The sequence below is a fragment of the Pagrus pagrus genome (assembly GCF_965226575.1).
Source record: "Pagrus pagrus genome assembly, chromosome: 6".
Classification (NCBI taxonomy): Eukaryota; Metazoa; Chordata; class Actinopteri; order Spariformes; family Sparidae; genus Pagrus; species Pagrus pagrus.
The window spans coordinates 35,265,939-35,285,680 of record NC_140190.1 but is presented as its reverse complement, the minus strand read 5'-3'; the positions used below and the strand labels follow the sequence as shown (position 1 = coordinate 35,285,680).

Sequence of the window (19,742 nt, the reverse complement as noted above, 5' to 3'; positions counted from 1 at the left end):
CTGCTACGTTATCAATTGAGTTTAGTCAGCACGTGAGAACTCGTCTGACACAGAGAGTCTCCTGTTGTGTGCTTCATGTGTGAAATAACAACTATAGTCTGGACTTTGTCTGCAGTGTATCTGTGTAAATGGCTTCATTCAGCGTCTCTCCCTCCCCTCTGGCACCGTGAGTTACCATGGTTAATGATGATCAATAACAAGTTTTTGGTTAGTTTGACTGTGCAAAATCATGAATGTTGCCTGATTGTAGCTCAATGCTGAAATCTTGTATTATAACATATAGAACAAAGCCTCAGAGCTTCTTTGATTATTAACAGTATGTTAGTGATGACAGAAAGGTGATAACTTGCCATCAGACTGACAAGGCTGCAAAAGTTGCTGTTTGTATGATGTATTTTTCTGTTAAACGATAAGAGGCTCACTTTAAACAATATTATTAATAATAATAATTAATGATAATGATGATGAGAAGAAGTAGAAAAATAGCATACTGAAAAGTTCTGTAGATGGTTGATTATTTGAAAGAGTAAAACTTGAGAGAAGCTTGGCAAAAAAAAGGGCACAGATTGATTTCATAGATTGAAAATTACATTGAAAAGACAAAAAACATTTTAAGTGTGAATAGAACAGCTGTTCAGATCATCCTCCTGTAAAACACTGTTGGTCAAATATTTAAACTTGACGTCTGCATTAGAGAACATGGTGTGGGGTGAGGCTGTAAATCTTATCTTTTTTTTTTTAGCACATGTCAAGTAAAACGCCCTGTAACATGGAGGGGGCGCAAAAATCAACCAACTGAGGAGGAGATGGAGGAAGAACTGATTGTGCTTGAGTAATGCAGCACTGTTTGCACTTTTGATTTATGTATTTGCACTTTTTGACCTCAGTACTGCAGTATTAAAATAAATGTTATTAAATCAAATTGTTCTTTTTCGTTATTATGGGGATCGATTCCTGGGCCAGTGGTTACAATTTCCCTTATTGTCTACCCCTGCTGTCCATCCATTATCTGTAACCGCTTGCCCTATACTCATGTCTGTCCAGACTCACGTCATACTGTATATGTAGTGAGTACTTACAAAGAATTTAATACAAGATTTTACATGTAATTCTCTAGGTTATCACTCTATTAACATGTATGTGTCCAGTGACTAATGTCCAAGTAAAAACATGCTGTCTTCACCTACACTATTTAACAGAGGAGGACAGAGGACTGATAGAGAGCTTCATCACATGGTGCAACGACCACTATCATTATCATAACGACCAATCTCAACAGAACCAATCAGACAGTCACCTGAAGGTCAATCTCAACAGAACCAATCAGACATTCACCTGAAGATCAATCTCAACGGAACCAATCAGACATTCACCTGAAGATCAATCTCAACAAAACCAATCAGACATTCACCTGAAGATCAATCTCACAGAACCAATCAGACATTCACCTGAACATCAATCTCAACAGAACCAATCAGACAGTCACCTGAACATCAATCTCAACAGAACCAATCAGACATTCACCTGAAGATCAATCTAAACAAAACCAATCAGACATTCACCTGAAGATCGATCTCAACAAAACCAATCAGACATTCACCTGAAGTTAAATATCTTGCGGTGGACTATTGCTGATCCATCACAAAGAGGCGACATATTGTAAAATATGGATGCTGCACACACATCTGTGACCCAGCAGCACAGAACATCTCTATAGACTGCAGTTTGACGATGGACAGCAAAGATTAGTGTCACCAATTCAGTATGTGACCAAACGTGAAATATGGTCACAACCTGCCCTTCTGTTCTGAGTTATGATGTTGAATAATGGCCAGAAAACATTATGATGTTACAGTGAACATGGCCTTTGACCTGTTGGATATAACATTTCATCATTTCATCTGTTTATCCTTTTAGACATTTCTGTGAAATGTTGTCATAATTATGAATTGTTGAGTTATGGTAAGTTTTGTGAGGTCATACTGAACTCTGATGTTTGATACTTGAGTCCAAGTCAATATTTCAGCCAAATCTGAAGGAGTTGAAGGTGTTCCTGACACTATCATGTCGACACAAATGTGATGTATAATGTCTACATAACACCTTGTAGATCTACAGGCTGTGAACCTCTCCTTCAACAAACTCTACATCTTCATCTCGGCCATCAAGATAATAAAAATAATTAAATCTCCATGTGTAACGGGTTCTAAAAACCACTATGATAGAAACATTGATTATCTGTGTGTGTCACAGTAGATTTGACAGAATGCCAGTCCAAAGATATTCAGGAGCTGGTGTGTTTACCTGAGAGTATTCCACTGGGTAAAAGCAAGAGTGCTGAGGCAGCATGGAGAATAAGTGGTGAACAAACAAAAAGTTGATAAAATACACATCAAAGTAAGAGTGGATTGGCTGGGTGGATGAATGGAAGAAGGAAAGCAGGAGGATAAGACAAAGCCAAGATGAATAGTAAAGCTCAGACTATCTGATGCATGGTTCCTATGAAGTGTGCATTTCATCAGGAACACCATCCATACAGCAGATACAGAGGGTTAGCTGTTAGCTGCAACTCTCTCCGCCATCTTCACATCAGAGACTGACGCTCTGAGCCAATACCCACAGTCAATGGCCCACTTGGTTTAATGGAGTTAGTTTGATTTCTACATTAAAAACTACAGGATCGATTACACAGTATAACAGTCAAATCAAATTGACCTGAAGAAGTAACAGATTATTAAAATGGTTAGATCAAGGTGTTTAGAAGCAGGTAGACCTGCTGTGTTTAGCCTCATGTCCACTGCATGGTGCAGCGTGGCTCTACCCGAACAGACTCCCTTTTGGTGAGTGCCACAGATTTAGTTAAATATAGCTTCAGAGCTGAAAAAAACACTTTTTGAGTTATTTTGATGGTAGATTTTCCCAAGGATTATTTTAATTTCATTGATTTAATTTTACACAATATTCATTGTGTAAATATACAAACTTCAAAGATGTTATATTGGTTATAATTTTGTTTTTAATTTGCTAGTTTTTTTTAATTATCACTGGCTGTAGTATCACATTCAGTGGTTTTATTTCATCAGTAGATATTTGTGCTGTGTTGACTTCTTTTCTGTCTGTGTGATACCTTTTCACCTTTTTTCATTGGGCTCTGGAAATTTTCGAATTCATGTTGTAATGGTTTGGTCTGTTGCATATAGGTGATGTCATCTTGTCGTCTGTGTCCAAACAAAATATTAATCTTAACTAGAGAAGACAAGTTCTTAAGTAAATGCAGCTGTGAATGCTAGCTGATGAAAAGCTGACACCAAATGCACATTGCTGGCAGTAAAAACTTTGAATAATGCCAAGAATATATGAAAAATTGAATATTTTAAGGTTTGTTGAAAGGCTAACACTAGATCTGCATTACTGGCTGTAAAAAGTGAAATGATATTAATCATGTTGTGGAAGACTTTAAGGTTTTTGAAAAGCTGATGCCAAATTGAACTGGTGGCTTCATATATATTTGAAGTCACATCTGAAGAGTATGAAGAGTCACAATAGTGGTGTGAGAATGAAGGATTCATAATGTATAATTGGCTTGGGGCTAACCTGCATTGTTGGCTTGAATTTATAATTAAGAAGTTGCTGAAGGAGTAACAGTGGGAAAGAGTCAATGACTAAAAATGCTATGAAAAGATGAATACATTTCATAACGTATCAAAGGTGGGGAACATTCATTTTTAAATGGATTACATTCATTACATACAAGATTTTTTTTTTTTTTTTCATGTTGATGATGATATGGTAGAAAATATGAAAGTCTACTGAGCACACTGTGACATTTTTGTGTGTTTATTGTCAAAAATGTGTCTAGTGGAGCAGTTCAGAAAAGTGGATGTGTTTGCCTGCCTACAGATATTTTCCCTCAGTTTTAATGGGACTTAATGTGGCAGTTGGTCAGCGCTCCTGTCATTTAAAAGCCCACTGAGCCAAAAGTTTTAGTCCGATTGCTTCCAGAGGCACATGTGTGGGACAAGCACGAAATTATATAGGTGAAATAAACATTGTGGGAATGGGAGATAGTTGATGGCAAAGTTTTTTGGGTTATTTATAGGATTTTGTCCCATGAAACGTTTTACATGATTTTTTTTCCAAGAAAATCCATGAACTGGAAAAAGTCCTGGATTTTGGCTGAGTTGGCATGGAATGACCCCACAGCAAGAAGACAGATTTTGTTTTAGAAAAGGCTGAAGGCAGCAAGACAGAAGTAAAAACTGAAAAAAACTGTTGGGCCTTGGTGGAGGTATGTGCTCTACTGAGTGCCATTCTAGTTACCTCTGCAGCTGGGCTATCTCCTGGCTGATGTCATCCAACTCCTTTATGCCAGTGAACTCCCCTGAACCCACTGAGCTCGAGCTGTCCTGTAACAAGAGAGACAGGTAGACAGAGATAAAGGAGGAGAGGAAGAGAGGGAGACAAAGAAGACAACACGTTGGCAGAGTAAATTTTATTTGTTGAAGGAAGTGGGATGATGAAACAATACCAACTGAGCCATGGCAGACCAGGCCAAAAGGAGGGAGGAAGAGGAAAAGAGTGGATAGGAGAGAAACCAGCGCTCAATATGAGGAGCAGCACAGAGGTTGAGTCAGTAGGTGGGGGCTGGGTCAGTCACTAACATGTGACCACCACTGACCAAATGCCACAGAGAGGAAAGATTCAGGATCAGTCAGTCCCCCTCTGAGAACATTAAAACAGTTTTTATGAGGGTGGCTGCTCCTTTATTAAATGGGAATACTTGTTGCAATTGATTTGATTTATTGAACTTATTTATACCAGGGTCACAAAAAACTGCTATCATAACATTGCAGCTGCTTTATTAAATGTACTCATTTTTAAAGATTGCCAGCTCAAAGCGATCTTGAATCTTCCCTTGATCCTCGGACAGCTGACAGGGTGAGAATATGTCACTGCATTGTGTTGGAATGGAGAGAAAAGTCTTGCAAATGCTTTCCAGTAATCAGCCTAAACAGCCAGACACTGAAAGCATTTATAGGGCAACACACTGTAGGTCCATGTTACCTACCCACAACTTGAACATTATAGCCTGAGAGAGGAGGGAGAGGGGAGAGGTAGAAACATCAGCAGTAAGACACTTAGGCAGTACATGATTTACCCCTCCTCAAAATCACAGGGGTTACACTTTCAAGTTCTGTTCCAGCAAATAAGCAGATTTGACAGACTGGGAAATTGGCAGAGATCAAGAAACAGGATGTATAGCAGAGCAGGGGAGAGAGAAAAGAAGAAGTATTGACTTACTCGTCTCATCTCAGAGAGAGCGGCCATCTCTGATCCCACCGGGGTCATGTATCCTGACATACTCTGCAGCCAAACACAAACCCCTCAGTTACTGACAACCATGATACAAACAGGCACAGCTCCATCCCATGTCCAAACAGATGTATCAGACACATTAGAAAGAAGTCATCAGTAGTTCTTTTACTGTAATTTGTTATCTAATATACATATTATACCATGCTTTAAACTGAAGATAACAGTTAACAATACCATCTAATGGTCATACAACCTGTCTGACAACATGGATAAAGTTACATTAACATCTGCGTGGTGCCCAGGATGATAAGAGGAAACCTGAGGTCATTTGTCTCTTGCTGTCTTTGTATAGCTCATTTTACTGAAAGCATCAAACTTTACAGAAAATACAAAAATCCAGGAGTTCCAGCTATGATTTAAAGTGGAGGTGGATAACATTATCTGAAACAGCCATCACCTACACTGCCATCATAAAAAATGAAGACACTTTAATGAAGTAACTTTAATTAGTAACTCTAAGGAAGAGACACAGATAATGAGTGAGTGTGGCATTTGTTCTAATCATCAGGGACTGGTAGTATTTAAAAAAGATTAGGGATGCACCATCTGGATTTTTTCAGCCGACACTGATAATCGATAACTACCTGCTTTTCATGGCTGATTCGATAAAATAAATGATCATTTTTGTCTCAAAAAAGAAGGTCCTAACCTGTAGTTTATTTACAGCTGAAACTAAGAGAGGCTCAGGTGGGTTTTTTTCACAGACTTTTCTCCACCTCTCTAAAGCCCTGCAAAACATTTATTACAAATTTCAATGTCTTGATGACATGTTTGGCTTTCTAGTCAACACAGCCTTGCTCTACACAGCTACAGGAGTTTGACATCATGAGTGTGGCAAAAGTGCACTGCACCTCTTCTTTTCCTTCTTTTTCGGGCCGATAATTTTTCTGGCTGATATATAGCGTGCATCACTAAGATCATATAATGTGGCATTTTAGAACCGATATGTTGATACTGATATGTGAGGACATCTTGAGGATATCTTAAAGTACTACAAGGAACATGGTTATGAAACATTCTCTTATTCTTAATACTGATGCCTCCAAGACTGCTGGCAGATCAGATTTGTTTCTAAAATCAGACCTTTAAAGACAGACTGTCTACACTTTTATATGTAAGCGATCATATTGGACTTTTGTACCCAGATATCACCCACCTATCTGCATGGGTACGTACACAGTGACACGCCGTTCCCACAGAGAAAAATGGGAAATGGAGATCCAACCGAACAATGTCGGGGTAAAGATGCAGAGCAGGGGGCGCCCATTAGCTCAGTTGGTAGAGCGGGCGTCCCATGTGCAGAGGCTGTGTCCTCGATGCAGCGGCCCGGGGTTCGAGTCCGACCCGTGGCCCTTTGCTGCATGTCACCCCCCCTCTTTCTCATCCTGTTTCCTGTCATCTCTGAGCTGTCCTATCAATAAAGCCATAAAAAGGCCAAACAAATACTTAGAGCAATAGAGCAGGCAATGTACAATATTTCAGCCTGACTGACAGACTGTTGCTACTGCTAACACCAACATTGAATGTGCTCAGCCCCTCTGATGCACTTCCTTCACGGTGGATTCAATGTGTGTTAGAAAAGACTAAAATCTGATATGAGCATCCAGACAGACGCATCGGTAGAAATCCAATCTGAATCACATTCAAACCACCTCCAAATGTGGGTTGGATCTGATTTACAAAAATCACACTTCATGTTGTTTATAGAAAAAAATCATAAAAATCTGATTTGGACTGCCAGTCTGAACAAGGCTTATATGACCTACATTAGCAAACAAGACTATCAGCAGGAGATCATTTCTGAGTAGTTACAGTTATTCTTAATGCCTGTCACCAGGTCGGACAAGCTGTAAAATTTAATTATTAAAAATATTTTTTTTGGCGTACTGAGTGCTGAGGATGGACTAAGGACAGAAGCTGCTCTGTAGCCTGGTGGTAGGGCACTAAGACAAGGGTTATTTTGTTTCACCATCATCATCTTAACTCCACAAGGGGGTGCCAGAATTAACACAAACTTAAAACTTAAATAAGAACATTTAAAGAACTGATCAGTAGCAGTGTAGATATGCTAACCAAACAGATAACCAAGCTCTGTCCATATCTGCCCATATAAATACATTTCTACTGCACTTTACCAGAAGCGCTTTACAATTTGCCTCGCAATCTCCTGTTCACGCACACCGACACACAGACGGCAGGGAGTTATGATTCAAGAAGCTGACCTGACCATGTTGACCATCATCAACATGTGTACAGGAGAGGCCAGGAATTGAGATGTGATCAGTGGACGAGCCACTCCTGAACCCCATGAGATACACTCATATACAGATACACCGATCAGGCATAACATTATGACCACCTGCCTAATATTGTGAAGGTTCCCCTTGTGCAGCCAAAACAGCTCTGACCTGTCAGGAAATGGACTTGAGACCTCTGAGGGTGTCCTGTGGTGTCTGGCACCAGGGCGTTTTATAGTGGATCCTCTGGGTCCTGTATGTTGGGGGTGGGGCCTCCATGGATCAGACCTGCTCCAGCACGTCTTACAGATGCTCAATCAGATTGGGATCTGGGGAATTTGGAGTCCCGGTCAACACTTTGGGCCCTTTATTGTGTTCTTCGAGCTGTTCCTGAGCAGTGTTTGCGGTGTGTCAGGGCACATTGTCCTGCTGGGGGGCCACTGCCATCGGGTTGTGTTGTTGTGATGAGGGGGTGCACTTGGTCCACAACAGTGTTTGGATGGGTGGTGCGTGTCAAGTGGCATTCACATGAATGCCAGCACCCAAGGTTTCCCAGCAGAACATCGCATATGATGAGATGATCAATGTTATTCACGTCACCTGTCGGTGGTTTTAATGTTGTGGCTGATTGGTATATATCACTGAGCTGTAATAAACATGCACTATGTGTGTGTGGGGTGGGACCTACTGGTACAGGAGTGCCTCTCTCAGATGGGGGGATCATGTCAGCAGTCAGGGTCTGTGGAGGGTCTATGCCTTTGCTGACCTTCTGCTGGATGAGATGCATGGCGAGGGCAAACTGCTCCCTGGTCAGCTTACCTATCTGCCTGGTGTCTGCCAGAGCCCTGCAGGGAAGAACACCCAGTATGAAATCAAACCCTATCCAAACTTGATTGTTCAAAGTTGTTTCACTTTGGCACAGTGTTCCCTTTCTGAATTCTAGCTATTTCACTGATTTGCTCCCAGAAACATCCCCAAAACTCAATTTTATTACATAAAAAAGAAAAAACAACACTGACCTTTTGAGTGATAATAAAGAACAACATGGGTTTCACAATGTCCCTAAGGCAACATGGACACTCTGACAGGCTGTGCAGGAGAACTGAGATGGAAGCAGTCAATCTAGCCACTTTGGTAAAACATATAGATTGTCTGGTCTCTGTTGTTTGAAGAACTGCCACTTGACAAGCTGATAGTTGCAGTTGTTGGAATGAGTGACATTTTGTCCTAAATGATGACGTGGTGTTAAATTTGACCTGTTGAAAATCAATCATTTTGCATGGAAATACCTGTCAGGGTTTCTCTGTGACAAACATTTCTCACACTGGAAGATATAATGGCAACACTTTATAATAAGACACATTTTATAACTAACTGATTGATTTGAATTGATTTGATTTCTTTCTTGTCACGCATACAGTGTCCCATCCTCATGGATTTATTAAGTAAAGTCAAAAGTACAGCTGCAGTGGTCAAACAATTCATTTCATGATAAAATGTTCTACCTTCTCTCCCAAGCTTGGCAAACAAAATCTGCTACAAAAAAGGTTCCTTACTGAAGCACAACTCAAGGTTTTCCATAATCATCCAGCTAAAAGAAATCAGCATTAATGGATTACATTTCAGTATGAAATACACCCTTTATGTCCTCATGGACAGAAACACATATTACCTATGGCAGAAATAAATTCATCATCATTGGAGAAGAAAGCAGGTGTTTTGGATTAAGAGCAGCGGACTCTGAGACCTTCAAATAAAGGATTTCAAATCATTAGCCTTTGGATGACCATGTAAGATGTCCCAATTAAGTACACCAGAAACATAGTCAACTAGCTTGGCTGGGATGGGCTGGGGCTAATTGGTTAACATGCTAACTTCAGTAGACATCTCTGCAACACAACACAGACGTCATAACTGCTAATTCTTTACATTCTGTTGATCATTTTTGTTAATTTTTCAATGTTTTCAACTAAAATTCTTGCATACTACACCTTTAATAAAGGCATTCATAAAAATTAATAACCCTTTATGAATGCTGACTCAGCACAAATTGGTAGCCAAGACATAAAACACAACATATATTAAGGCATAAGGCAGTAAGGCATAAAGCATGAGTCCCTACCATATATGGGCAAGGAGGTTCTGAGTCAGTCCAGACTGCATAAAGATGTCCTTCACTTCATGTCCGCTGACAAAACCATCCAGATCAGCATCTGTCTTCAGGAAGATGTCGTCATAGCGACCACGGTCTGAGACTGGGACCACCCAGGTCACTGAATGCTGAGACAGAGAGGGATGAAGATGTTGTAACGATCTGTCATTTTAACTCAGACGAGATAAAACCATTCCATCCTAGTGATATATCTTTTTCACTCATTGCACCACCCTGTAAAATGGTAAGCATCTTACTTGTGGGAAACAGCACATACAAAATTAAAATCAATTTTAAAATGTCATTAATTAAATAAAAAATCCATAAAGATTATAACCTTAAAAAGAATGTTCAAACCATAAGCTTATGAAGGCAGAACTATCTATATATATATATATATATATATATATATATATATATATATATACAGCTCTGGAAAAAATTAAGAGACCACTGCAATTTTTTCTGAAATCAGCATCTCTACATGTATGACAGTCATTCCATTCCAGTGTCTGTTGAATTCCAACACAAGCACACCTCATTCTACTTAAAAGGTGCAATCGGTAACACTGAGGAGAGAGAGGACTTAGCATTAAATTTGAACAAGTACAACTTTCATATCTCTCCCCCTCCCTCTCTGCTGCACTCCTGCCCTGCCTCCAAAGTAGGGGTGGGCGATACTGGAAATTTTGGTATCAATCCGATACCAAGTAATTACAGGGCCAGTATTGACGATACCGATGCCATTAATTTTTACTTGAAAATATGCATGTAGCCTAAATAGGAATACTAATGTTCCTTCAACAGATACACAAAAGGGTTATTATATTCTGCCATATTCATACTTCAGGTTTGAGGTAGGCTATATATCTTAATATAAGTATATACTTTTGAGTTCCAGTAAAACAATTAAGATTTGTTTCAACTGTCTGAATATATGAGAATAGTTTAATCACTCTGCTAAAATGACATCTCTGACCACCAATTACACTTTGAAAAACAACATTAATTAATGCTGGAAATAACTTTCACTTCTAGAAATTGCTACCTGGATATTGTTGAGGTCTTTGTTGAAAGGCCTCTGTCAGTGACATCTGTCTCTGTGCCAGGGGTCTGGTTTGGGTTTGGGGATCTCCCTCCTCCTCCTCCCTCCGTTTGCTTTGCAGCTCAGCGTTAACTTTTGGGTGTGCTGCTTTTAAATGCTTATACAAGTATTGCTTTCCTGCATACATCACAGGTAGCTGTTTCTCCGACTGAAACTGTGAAATAACTCCAAACAGCACTCCTCTTCCTCTCTGCCATCTTGCCAGTCTGTCTCTGCTCTGGCAGGCAGCGCAGGAGGGGAGGGGGAGGGGGAGAGGAGGGGCCTAGTGAACCTGAGTGAGCGGAGTGAGAGAGGTAGAGAGGATCGCTGTGCATAAGGACTAGCTGCTGCGCTCACACAAACGCTGTGAAGAAATACGAGTGATTTGCTGAACTTGTAGAAGAGAAACTACAACAAAAATATCGCTAGTATCGATCCGATACCAATACTCACCTTGGTATCGATACTATCGATATTTGGATCGATCCGCCCACACCTACTCCAAAGTCCCTCCCCAGGAGCGACGTTAGACATTACTGTTGTGCAGTGATGGGAATAACGGCGTTAAAATAAATGGCGTTACTAATGGCGTTATTTGTTTCAGTAACGGGTAATCTAACTAATTATACTATACTACTACTAACTATTTCCATCGTTACAACGCCGTTACCGTTACCGACAATTAAATGTGGTGCGTTATAAACTGAAGCTACTCGTTGAAGCTGTTGTCATCCGACTTGGCTCTCAGCCACAGGAGCTGCAAAGCCGAGTTGAGAGGGGCGAGACAACCGCATAAGTGATGATGATTGGCTAAGGTAGAGTGTTCGTAAGCCAATCAGAGGCAGTGTTCAGTTAAGACACAAACCACACACGCACACAGCAGCCTCACACACACACAAACTAGCAGAGGTAAGCTGCAGCAATGGCGAGTCCGGAGGGAAAGTTGCCGTTTTCAAAGTGGAAGTACAGACACTGCTTTAATCTCCTTGAGGTAAAAGGCAAGAACGTACATATGAAGTGTACATTATGTCCCAGAGCAAAGTGTTTGTCCACGTCCGTTGTAAACAACTCTAATCTAATGAAGCATCTCTCAACGAGAGTTAAAGCACTCCATATTTAAACTGTGTACTTTTATCATTAAGAAAATACTTAAACAGTACAGCATGTACAGAGAGTTAAAAGCACTTCATAATGTTACACTGTGTATTTTTGTGATGAAGAAAATACTTGAAGTACAGTATGTACAGAGAGTTAAAAGCACTTAATATTGTTACACTTTGTATTTTTGTGATGAAGAAAATACTTGAAGTACAGTATGTCTACTAGTTGTGGTCTGTTGAGGTGCAATAAATATTAAAGGTTCTGTGTAGGTACCCGCTATGCAGTTCTACTCTATGCAACTGGCTTGTGAAACCCACTTAGAAAAAAATCCAAATTCTTAGACATATTTAAACTTAAAAAAAAAAAAAAAAAAGAGTAACGCAATAGTTACTTTCCCTGGTAACTAGTTACTTTTATAGTGGAGTAATTCAGTTACTAACTGACTTTTTGGGAGAAGTAACTAGTAACTATGACCAATTACTTTTTAAAAGTAACGTGCCCAAAACTGCTGTTGTGAATAGTCAACATTGCTGGCCAACAAACGAGCAGAAATAAATCATGTCGACATGAAAAGTAATCTACAGCAATATGTATTCAATAAAAAGCCAGCACACACTGATTTCAGTAAGTTACTTCGATGTTTTTTTTATAACTCAAACTGTTGTGAATATTGCTAAATGGCCAGTAAACCACGTACGACAACATTTATCTGTGAGAGCACAGAAACGTTCCACATAATTATGAGGACAAAAACAAAACCGATAAGACTGCCAGGTCACTTCATAAAGATATTTTCTGGTACTTCCTAATAAAACAACGCCAACCAGTAACGTTAGCCCTAGCATCGGAAACAAGCTAACGTTAGCCCGACTGCAACATCACAGTAACATCACATGCACTATGGAGTAGTGGCTCAGGCTCTGGCTTCCTCTTTTTACTAGTCTTTGCCGTGTATGCTGTTGTTGATAATGGAGGTTTCGGTAGTTTTTTCCTCGCTGATGGTTGTTACTGTGCCATTACTTTCTCTAAGCTCCTGAAGCCGCTCTCGGAGATATGAGCTTGACCGAGCGCTAGCATGAGCTGAGGAGGAAGGGGGAGGGGGCTGTGAACAGTGATTGACAGCTGTCAGACACTCATGCAGACACCATCCTGGCTCTGATTGGTTCTTTTTGTCCGGTCGCGGTGGATTTTGGCAATTTGCAGTAGGAGCAGTAGTGTACTTGTTCTTTACATAGTGACAGTTTTAGCAAATATGACAAAAATGACACTACACTGACCGGGATGACCGTCAACTCAATTGAATGTCACTCAGCAACCATAGGATGACATCAAGTGACCTACAAAAAGAATGGCAAATGGCAGCTGGGGTAAGTGCACAACGAGAATAGTTTGAAACAGGCTCCCAGGGGCAGGGCTTAAGTCATGTAAAGCTAGAAAAAAGCCCTTCAACTATGAGAAGCAAAGAAGAGCCAGGCTGAGGTTTGCAGAAGACCATAAGGATTGGACCATAGAGGACTGGAGTAAGGTCATCTTCTCTGATGAGTCCAATTTTCAGCTTTGCCCAACACTTGGTTGTCTAATGGTTAGACGGAGACCCGGAGAGGCCTACAAGCCACAGTGTCTCGCACCCACTGTGAAATTTGGTGGAGGATCGGTGACGATCTGGGGGTGCTTCAGCGAGGCTGGAATCGGGCAGATTCGTGTTTGCGAAGGACGCATGAATCAAGCCACGTACAAGGTTATCCTGGAAGAAAACTTGCTTCCTTCTGCTCTGACAATGTTCCCCAACTCTGAGGATTGGTTTTTCCAGCAGGACAATGCTCCATGCCACACAGCTAAGTAAATCAAGGTGTGGATGAAGGACCACCAGATCAAGACCCTGTGATGGCCAGCCCAATCTCTAGACCTGAACCCCATTGAAAACCTCTGGAATGTGATCAAGAGGAAGATGGATGGTCACAAGCCATCAAACCGAGCTGAGCTGCTTGAATTTTTGCGCCAGGAGTGGCAAAAAGTCACCCAACAGCAATGTGAACGACTGGTGGAGAGCATGCCAAGACACATGAAAGCTGTGATTGACAGGGTTATTCAGGGTTATTCTACCAAATATTGATTTCTGAACTCTTCCAAAGTTAAAACATTAGTATTGTGTTGTTTATAAATGAATATGAACTTATTTTCTTTCTTTAATTTGAGGTCTGAAAACACTGCATCTTTTTTGTTATTTTCACCATTTGTCATTTTCTGCAAATAAATGCTCTAAATGACAATATTTTTATTTGGACTTTGGGAGAAATGTTGTCAGTAGTTGATTGAATAAAACAAAACTGTTCATGTTACTCAATCACATACCTATAAATAGTAACATCAGAGAAACTGATAATTTTGCAGTGGTCTCTGATTTTTTTCCAGAGCTGTATATATGTATGTGATGCAGTATACATGGACATGTAGCATAAACAGAGAGCTAATGAAGAAATGGCAAAGCGTCAGGTAGAAGAAAATGCTGAATCTGTCAAAAAGAAGAAGAGGGGGTACCAAGAAAGTTACATTGAGTTTGGCTTCATAGAAGCAATGGACAAAATTAGAGCTGATGCATCCTTTGCAGTGAGAAACTGGCAAATGAAAGTTTGAAACCCTGCAAGCTGAAGCGACACCAGACAACTAAACACCCCGAGACGGTGGGTAAACCCAAAGAGTTTTTCCTCAGGGAACTCGTCACAAACAGGCCCCAAAACATTAAGGACAGTTTTGCCGAAGCAGGAAGCGACCAGAAGCAGGCTGAAGCAGAACAGTGGCATCTTTGGAGTGCTCTCTCCTTATTGCACAAGCCAAAAAGCCACACAACATTGGAGAAACACTGATTAAACCTGCTTGCATTAAATACTATGTGGACCGCAGGTGGCTAACAACTTTAAGACTGTACCACTGTCCAACAACACAGTGAAAAACAGAATTGACAGAATGGCAGGAAACGTTGAGAACACACTTGTCGAAAAAATCAAGACAGGCCCGTTTCCAATTCAGCTGGATGAAACTACCACTGTGGCAGAGGAGGCAATTCTCATATGTACTACATCTATATGTACAGTACATTGAGGAAACCGAGCTGAAACAAGACCTTCTTATGTCTGTTAATCTCACAGCCACCACAAGAGGAGAGGACATTTTCATTGTAGTTGATACATACTTCACAGAGCACAATATTCCCCATAAGAATTTATTTGCATGCTGCAAAGATGGAGCAATTATGGGGAAAAATAAGGGCTTCAACAGCCGCTTGAAGGAGATGGCGCCCCACTGCTTAGTGTTTCACTGCATGATACACAGGCACGCCCTGGCAGGCAAACACCTCTGTGAAGACCTGAACGTAACATTAAAGACTGTGGTAAAAATAGTTAACTTTATTAAAGCTCACCCGGTCAACAAACGGATCTTTGCCCAGCTGTGCGATGATGAGGCGCACCAGACACTCCTCCTTCATACCGAAGTGCGCTGGCTGTCCCAGGGCAAAGTGTTGGTGTGTTTCATGGAACTTAAAAACCAAATAAGAGAATTCTTAACCTTTCATAACCAGAAACTATCCGACGAAATGACAGATGAGTTTCTCATTAAGACTTCATATCTGGCGGACATATTCAGTCTGTTCAACGAGGCAAACAAACGCATGCAGGCCCCGGATGCCAATGTAATGGAGTGCAAAGAGACAGTGGATGCGTTTGTGTGCAAAGTGGAGTATAGAAAGAATAAACTGGCAAAGGGAGACCTGCAGCCGTTTCCCTTGCTACTAGAACAGTCAGGGGGGAAGTTACCTAATGCTTTGGCCAGACAGTTCACCCGCCACATGAAGGAGCTTCAGGAGGAGATGCACTCGCATTTCTTGGATGTTAATGAACATGTCTCAAAAGACGCATGGGTGATGGACCCATTTCTCGCAAAAGAAGAAGATGTGGAGTACCTCCAGGCTGAGGATGAGCTTATGGATATAAAGTCCAGTTCTCTCTGTAAGCGGTTCTATGCTGAACATGGATACAAGCGGTTTTGGCTTGTGAAAGGACCAGGAGTCGCTCCGAGACTTGCTCATCATGCGACCACCAGATTCATCTTGCCATTTGCCACAACATACCTGTCAGAGACTGCTTTCAGCGCTCTGGTCACCAAAGTATACAATGGTAAAAATGTGGGACCCTCGAGAAAAAGGTTGGGAACCACTGGTGTAGATACATGTATTTTTTTACATTCAAAAATCAAATAAAACTGTATTTATTGATAAAAATGTAAAAATTACACAAGCAAGATTACTTAAAAGAACCACCAGGCTCTTGGCTGAGAATGTTGATGTTATATGCTCATCAACATTGACTCATTACGTGTTGTATTGTGTGGTATTAGTACTTTTACTGAAGTAAACAGTGATGTTGCAAGGTTTTCCATATAGTGAGTCCCCAGGAACCACAGTGTGGCGTTGAACCGAAAAAAAGAATTGTTGAACAGCAAAATCTGAATCATCTGTTAAAATCCTGAGGGTACAGCCCTGTCACATCATCCTGATACACTTGGCTACACAATTGTAATAAACTAAACAGTGGTTTATTTTATGGTTTCAATACGATGCATCTCCTGAACAGTGAAACATCACCTGTCATATTCATCATGAGAGAATACAGAATCTATCAGAGCTGATTATTCCTGACAGTGATCCAGTTAGTTTATTCATCAATACCAAGTTTGTAGCTTTGATTGTTGAAATATGCGCATCAAGGAAGTATCACAAATTTCCTTTTATACTTATTTCAATATGGAGTTGTTGTTCACAATACATCATCATCATCATCACAGATCAAATATGGTGCATCCCCTTGTAGGAACACATCATGTGTTTTCATGCCTCTCGTCTGAACTATGAACTGAGGCCTTGTTTCTCTGGGAGGTAAACATCTTTTTAAAGTTTAGCCGACTCTGTGACACCTTGTACCATGAGGCCAGGTAGTCTCCACTACCTCTATCTGGCGAGAAGAACTTTATTTTCCTTTGTAATAAAGACGTCAATTCGGACACTTCACAGACCTGCTATTTCGCACCCATCTGGAAGGGCCCTTTGAGTTGTATAACTGGATTTACCACTGCTCCCCCGGTGACAGTCACACCTTTCCTTCAAGGGTTAAGCTAGGTTCAATTGATCACAATTGAATCCACAGATGCAAAACACCAGAGACTGAAGAACTTTCCTTTTAAAATTATATGTTGTATTAACAACATCCTCTGCATCTGTATTTCAGACTAAAAAATGCTGTCATTTTATTTTTCTTGAACTCTCTGTCTTGTTTACACACACACACACACACACACACACACACACACACACACACACACACACACACACACACACACACACACACACACACACACACACACACACACACACACACACACACACACACACACACTCCCCCCTTTCTCTCTGTCATCCTCGTCTGGATCAGATAACATCTACGCCATCATGGTAATTTATGACTCAGACATCACATAACTATTAAGCCAGATCCTAATCTCCTGTAAAATCACATATTATTAATCAGGAGGCAAAGTTCATAAAATTGATTCTACTCTCAAGTCCTTGTGACAAAAATTGACTAAGATAAGTTAAATGTGTGAAAATGCCCTGTATTCTATAGAGCCACAGTGCTCTCCAGTGGTGAGCCCTGGTAAGATTTGGAAAGTTTGAAAATACTTTTTCTAACTCATTTATGCATATTACTAGTCAATGTTTAAAGTATTCCCTGTTATAATAAGTATAAGTAATTAGTTCTACTGTACAATCAAGTGTGTTTAAGTGTTTAACCAAGTATTAATTTTCTTTTGAATGTTAATGATTTAATGATTTATGTGATTTGTGTTTAAACAGTCCACATTAAGCCATGGTGACATTCTGGGAAAGGAGAAACACGATTTGAAAAATTAAAATGTTAGTTTTGTTAGTTTGTGTGAGTTTTAGACTTACAATCTTCTCTAAAGTGCAGACACTGGCAGCCCTGCCCCTTTGGGTCACGCCTGAGATCAGGCTAATAAAACCGAGAGGCACCCCCCTCTCTTTCTCTCTTTCCCACTTTATTTTACTCTCTTCAAGACAGCACTCTCAGGGGAGTTGCTTGCGCAAAAAAAAATTGTACTTTTATATTTTTCACCGTATCGATCAATTTCTTTTAAGTCCTTCAACTTTTGTTAAGTTTCCTCAAGAACGAAGTTCTGTTTTAATTTGTTAAGTAAGTATCAGTTAAGTATCGTGACCTGACTTAGAGGAAGTGAACTTTAATTTGAAATTCTCTCGTACTAAGTTAACTAAGGATAACTCGATCGGCCACCGAAGCATCCTTCAGTTATTTTAGTGAAGAAGTTAAATTAGTTCATCAGTCAGAGCCTAAGAACCACCACTCAAAGCGACTGAAGAAGACCATCATCCTCGTCATCCTCTTCATCAAGACCATCATCATTAACAAAGATGTTATGACGACCAGCTGTTTAAGAAACCGTGTGAGCGGTTTCCAACGAAAGAAAGACTCTTTTGCCAGGTCGAACCGGCTCTACCCCCAACGCTCATGAGCGGTGCCACCCACTAGGTATCCGACCGAGACTGCTACCCACTGGGTATCAGACCGAGACTGCCACTTTGCAGTTGAGCGCCAGCAAGGCCGCTGGAGATGAAAGCCACAGCCTGCTGGCTCCACAAGACAACGCTTCAAACAAAGTAGGCTTAAGCCTTCCTTCACCCTGCCGGATTCACAGTTATGAAATATGAGTTGGTGTTCTTTGGCTTTAAATTAAATTTTGGAGTGTAGGAGAAATTTGGTTAGGGCTCCGTTAGCATTAAATTATTCTCTTGATATTTTACCGCTTTCACCCAACCCACAATTTTACGATCCGCACATATACGTTAACATCAGTTAAACTTGTCTAGTCGAATTTGATTAATTTCCTCCGGATTAGTCAAAGAGATAAAAGAACGGAGGTGGTGCCCCTATTCACGAGTGCTTTATTAATCTCAAGTGATTAATAAATTAAATGTATTAGTAGTGTTTCTCCTACACCCTGGACACATGGATAGTGAGTTCACTGGATCTACATGCTCTCCTCTCAGATTTGAATGCGGCAGAGATGCAGGATGCGTAGCTATCAGGTAATTAAAAAAGCCAGCTTTGTACTGACCCTCGTTACTGAAGCAGTCCGATGTGAAGAGGTTAGCACACACAAACAGACTTAAAGGAGCCGTAGCTGGCACGTTGTCGTTAAAAATGAAACGCAACCACTGTCTCTTCTGTAGCTGGGACAGAATATAGGCACTTATGTTGATTTTTACAACCAACACCAGAGCAATTTGCGTGTCTAGCTCTGAGCGACGACATTGCGAAACACTGCTATCTTACCGCTGGACACACCGAACTTCACCTCGGGGATGAACGCCCCCCTCTCGGATATCTGAGAGGGGGGAGTGTTTTTGCGCAGAGGCCGGCCTATGAAAATCACGTTTGTTCGTTACATAACGAAAGGAGCTGAATCTGACCAGCCTGTAGGAGCCTCGTTTTACCAGTGGGTGGGCTGCAGAGACGATGCAGGACTTGTTTGCTTTCCTCATTCTGGGAGTTGGTAGGCTCAGGGAGGACCAGTTTATATATGTAGAGACCAGAGAAAATTTGTTTTTCATAATATGGGACCGTTAACATAGTCAAATTCAACATAGTCATGGGAACATATTTCCCAAAAGCTAAGAAGCTAATTCTGTCCAACTCTTAATCCA

The 19,742-nt window shown here is 40.7% G+C and overlaps 1 protein-coding gene across 10 annotated transcripts in view; it reads right to left on the bottom strand.

Annotated features, from left to right (window-relative positions):
* Positions 1–19,742, bottom strand: part of LOC311259134 (epidermal growth factor receptor substrate 15-like 1) — a 100,699-nt gene that overhangs the window by 58,957 nt on the left and 22,000 nt on the right. For 7 of the 10 annotated variants that reach the window (XM_084356032.1, XM_084356025.1, XM_084356026.1 and 4 more), the window contains exons 10-14: positions 9,736–9,893; positions 8,302–8,458; positions 5,302–5,364; positions 4,321–4,406; positions 2,305–2,337 (exon numbers count right to left, since the gene is read on the bottom strand). In XM_084356032.1, coding sequence (XP_084212158.1) covers positions 2,305–2,337; positions 4,321–4,406; positions 5,302–5,364; positions 8,302–8,458; positions 9,736–9,893 — 497 coding nt within the window. The remainder of the gene's footprint in view (positions 1–2,304; positions 2,338–4,320; positions 4,407–5,301; positions 5,365–8,301; positions 8,459–9,735; positions 9,894–19,742) is intronic. The other 3 variants (XM_084356029.1, XM_084356033.1, XM_084356030.1) reach the window with 1 other exon arrangement.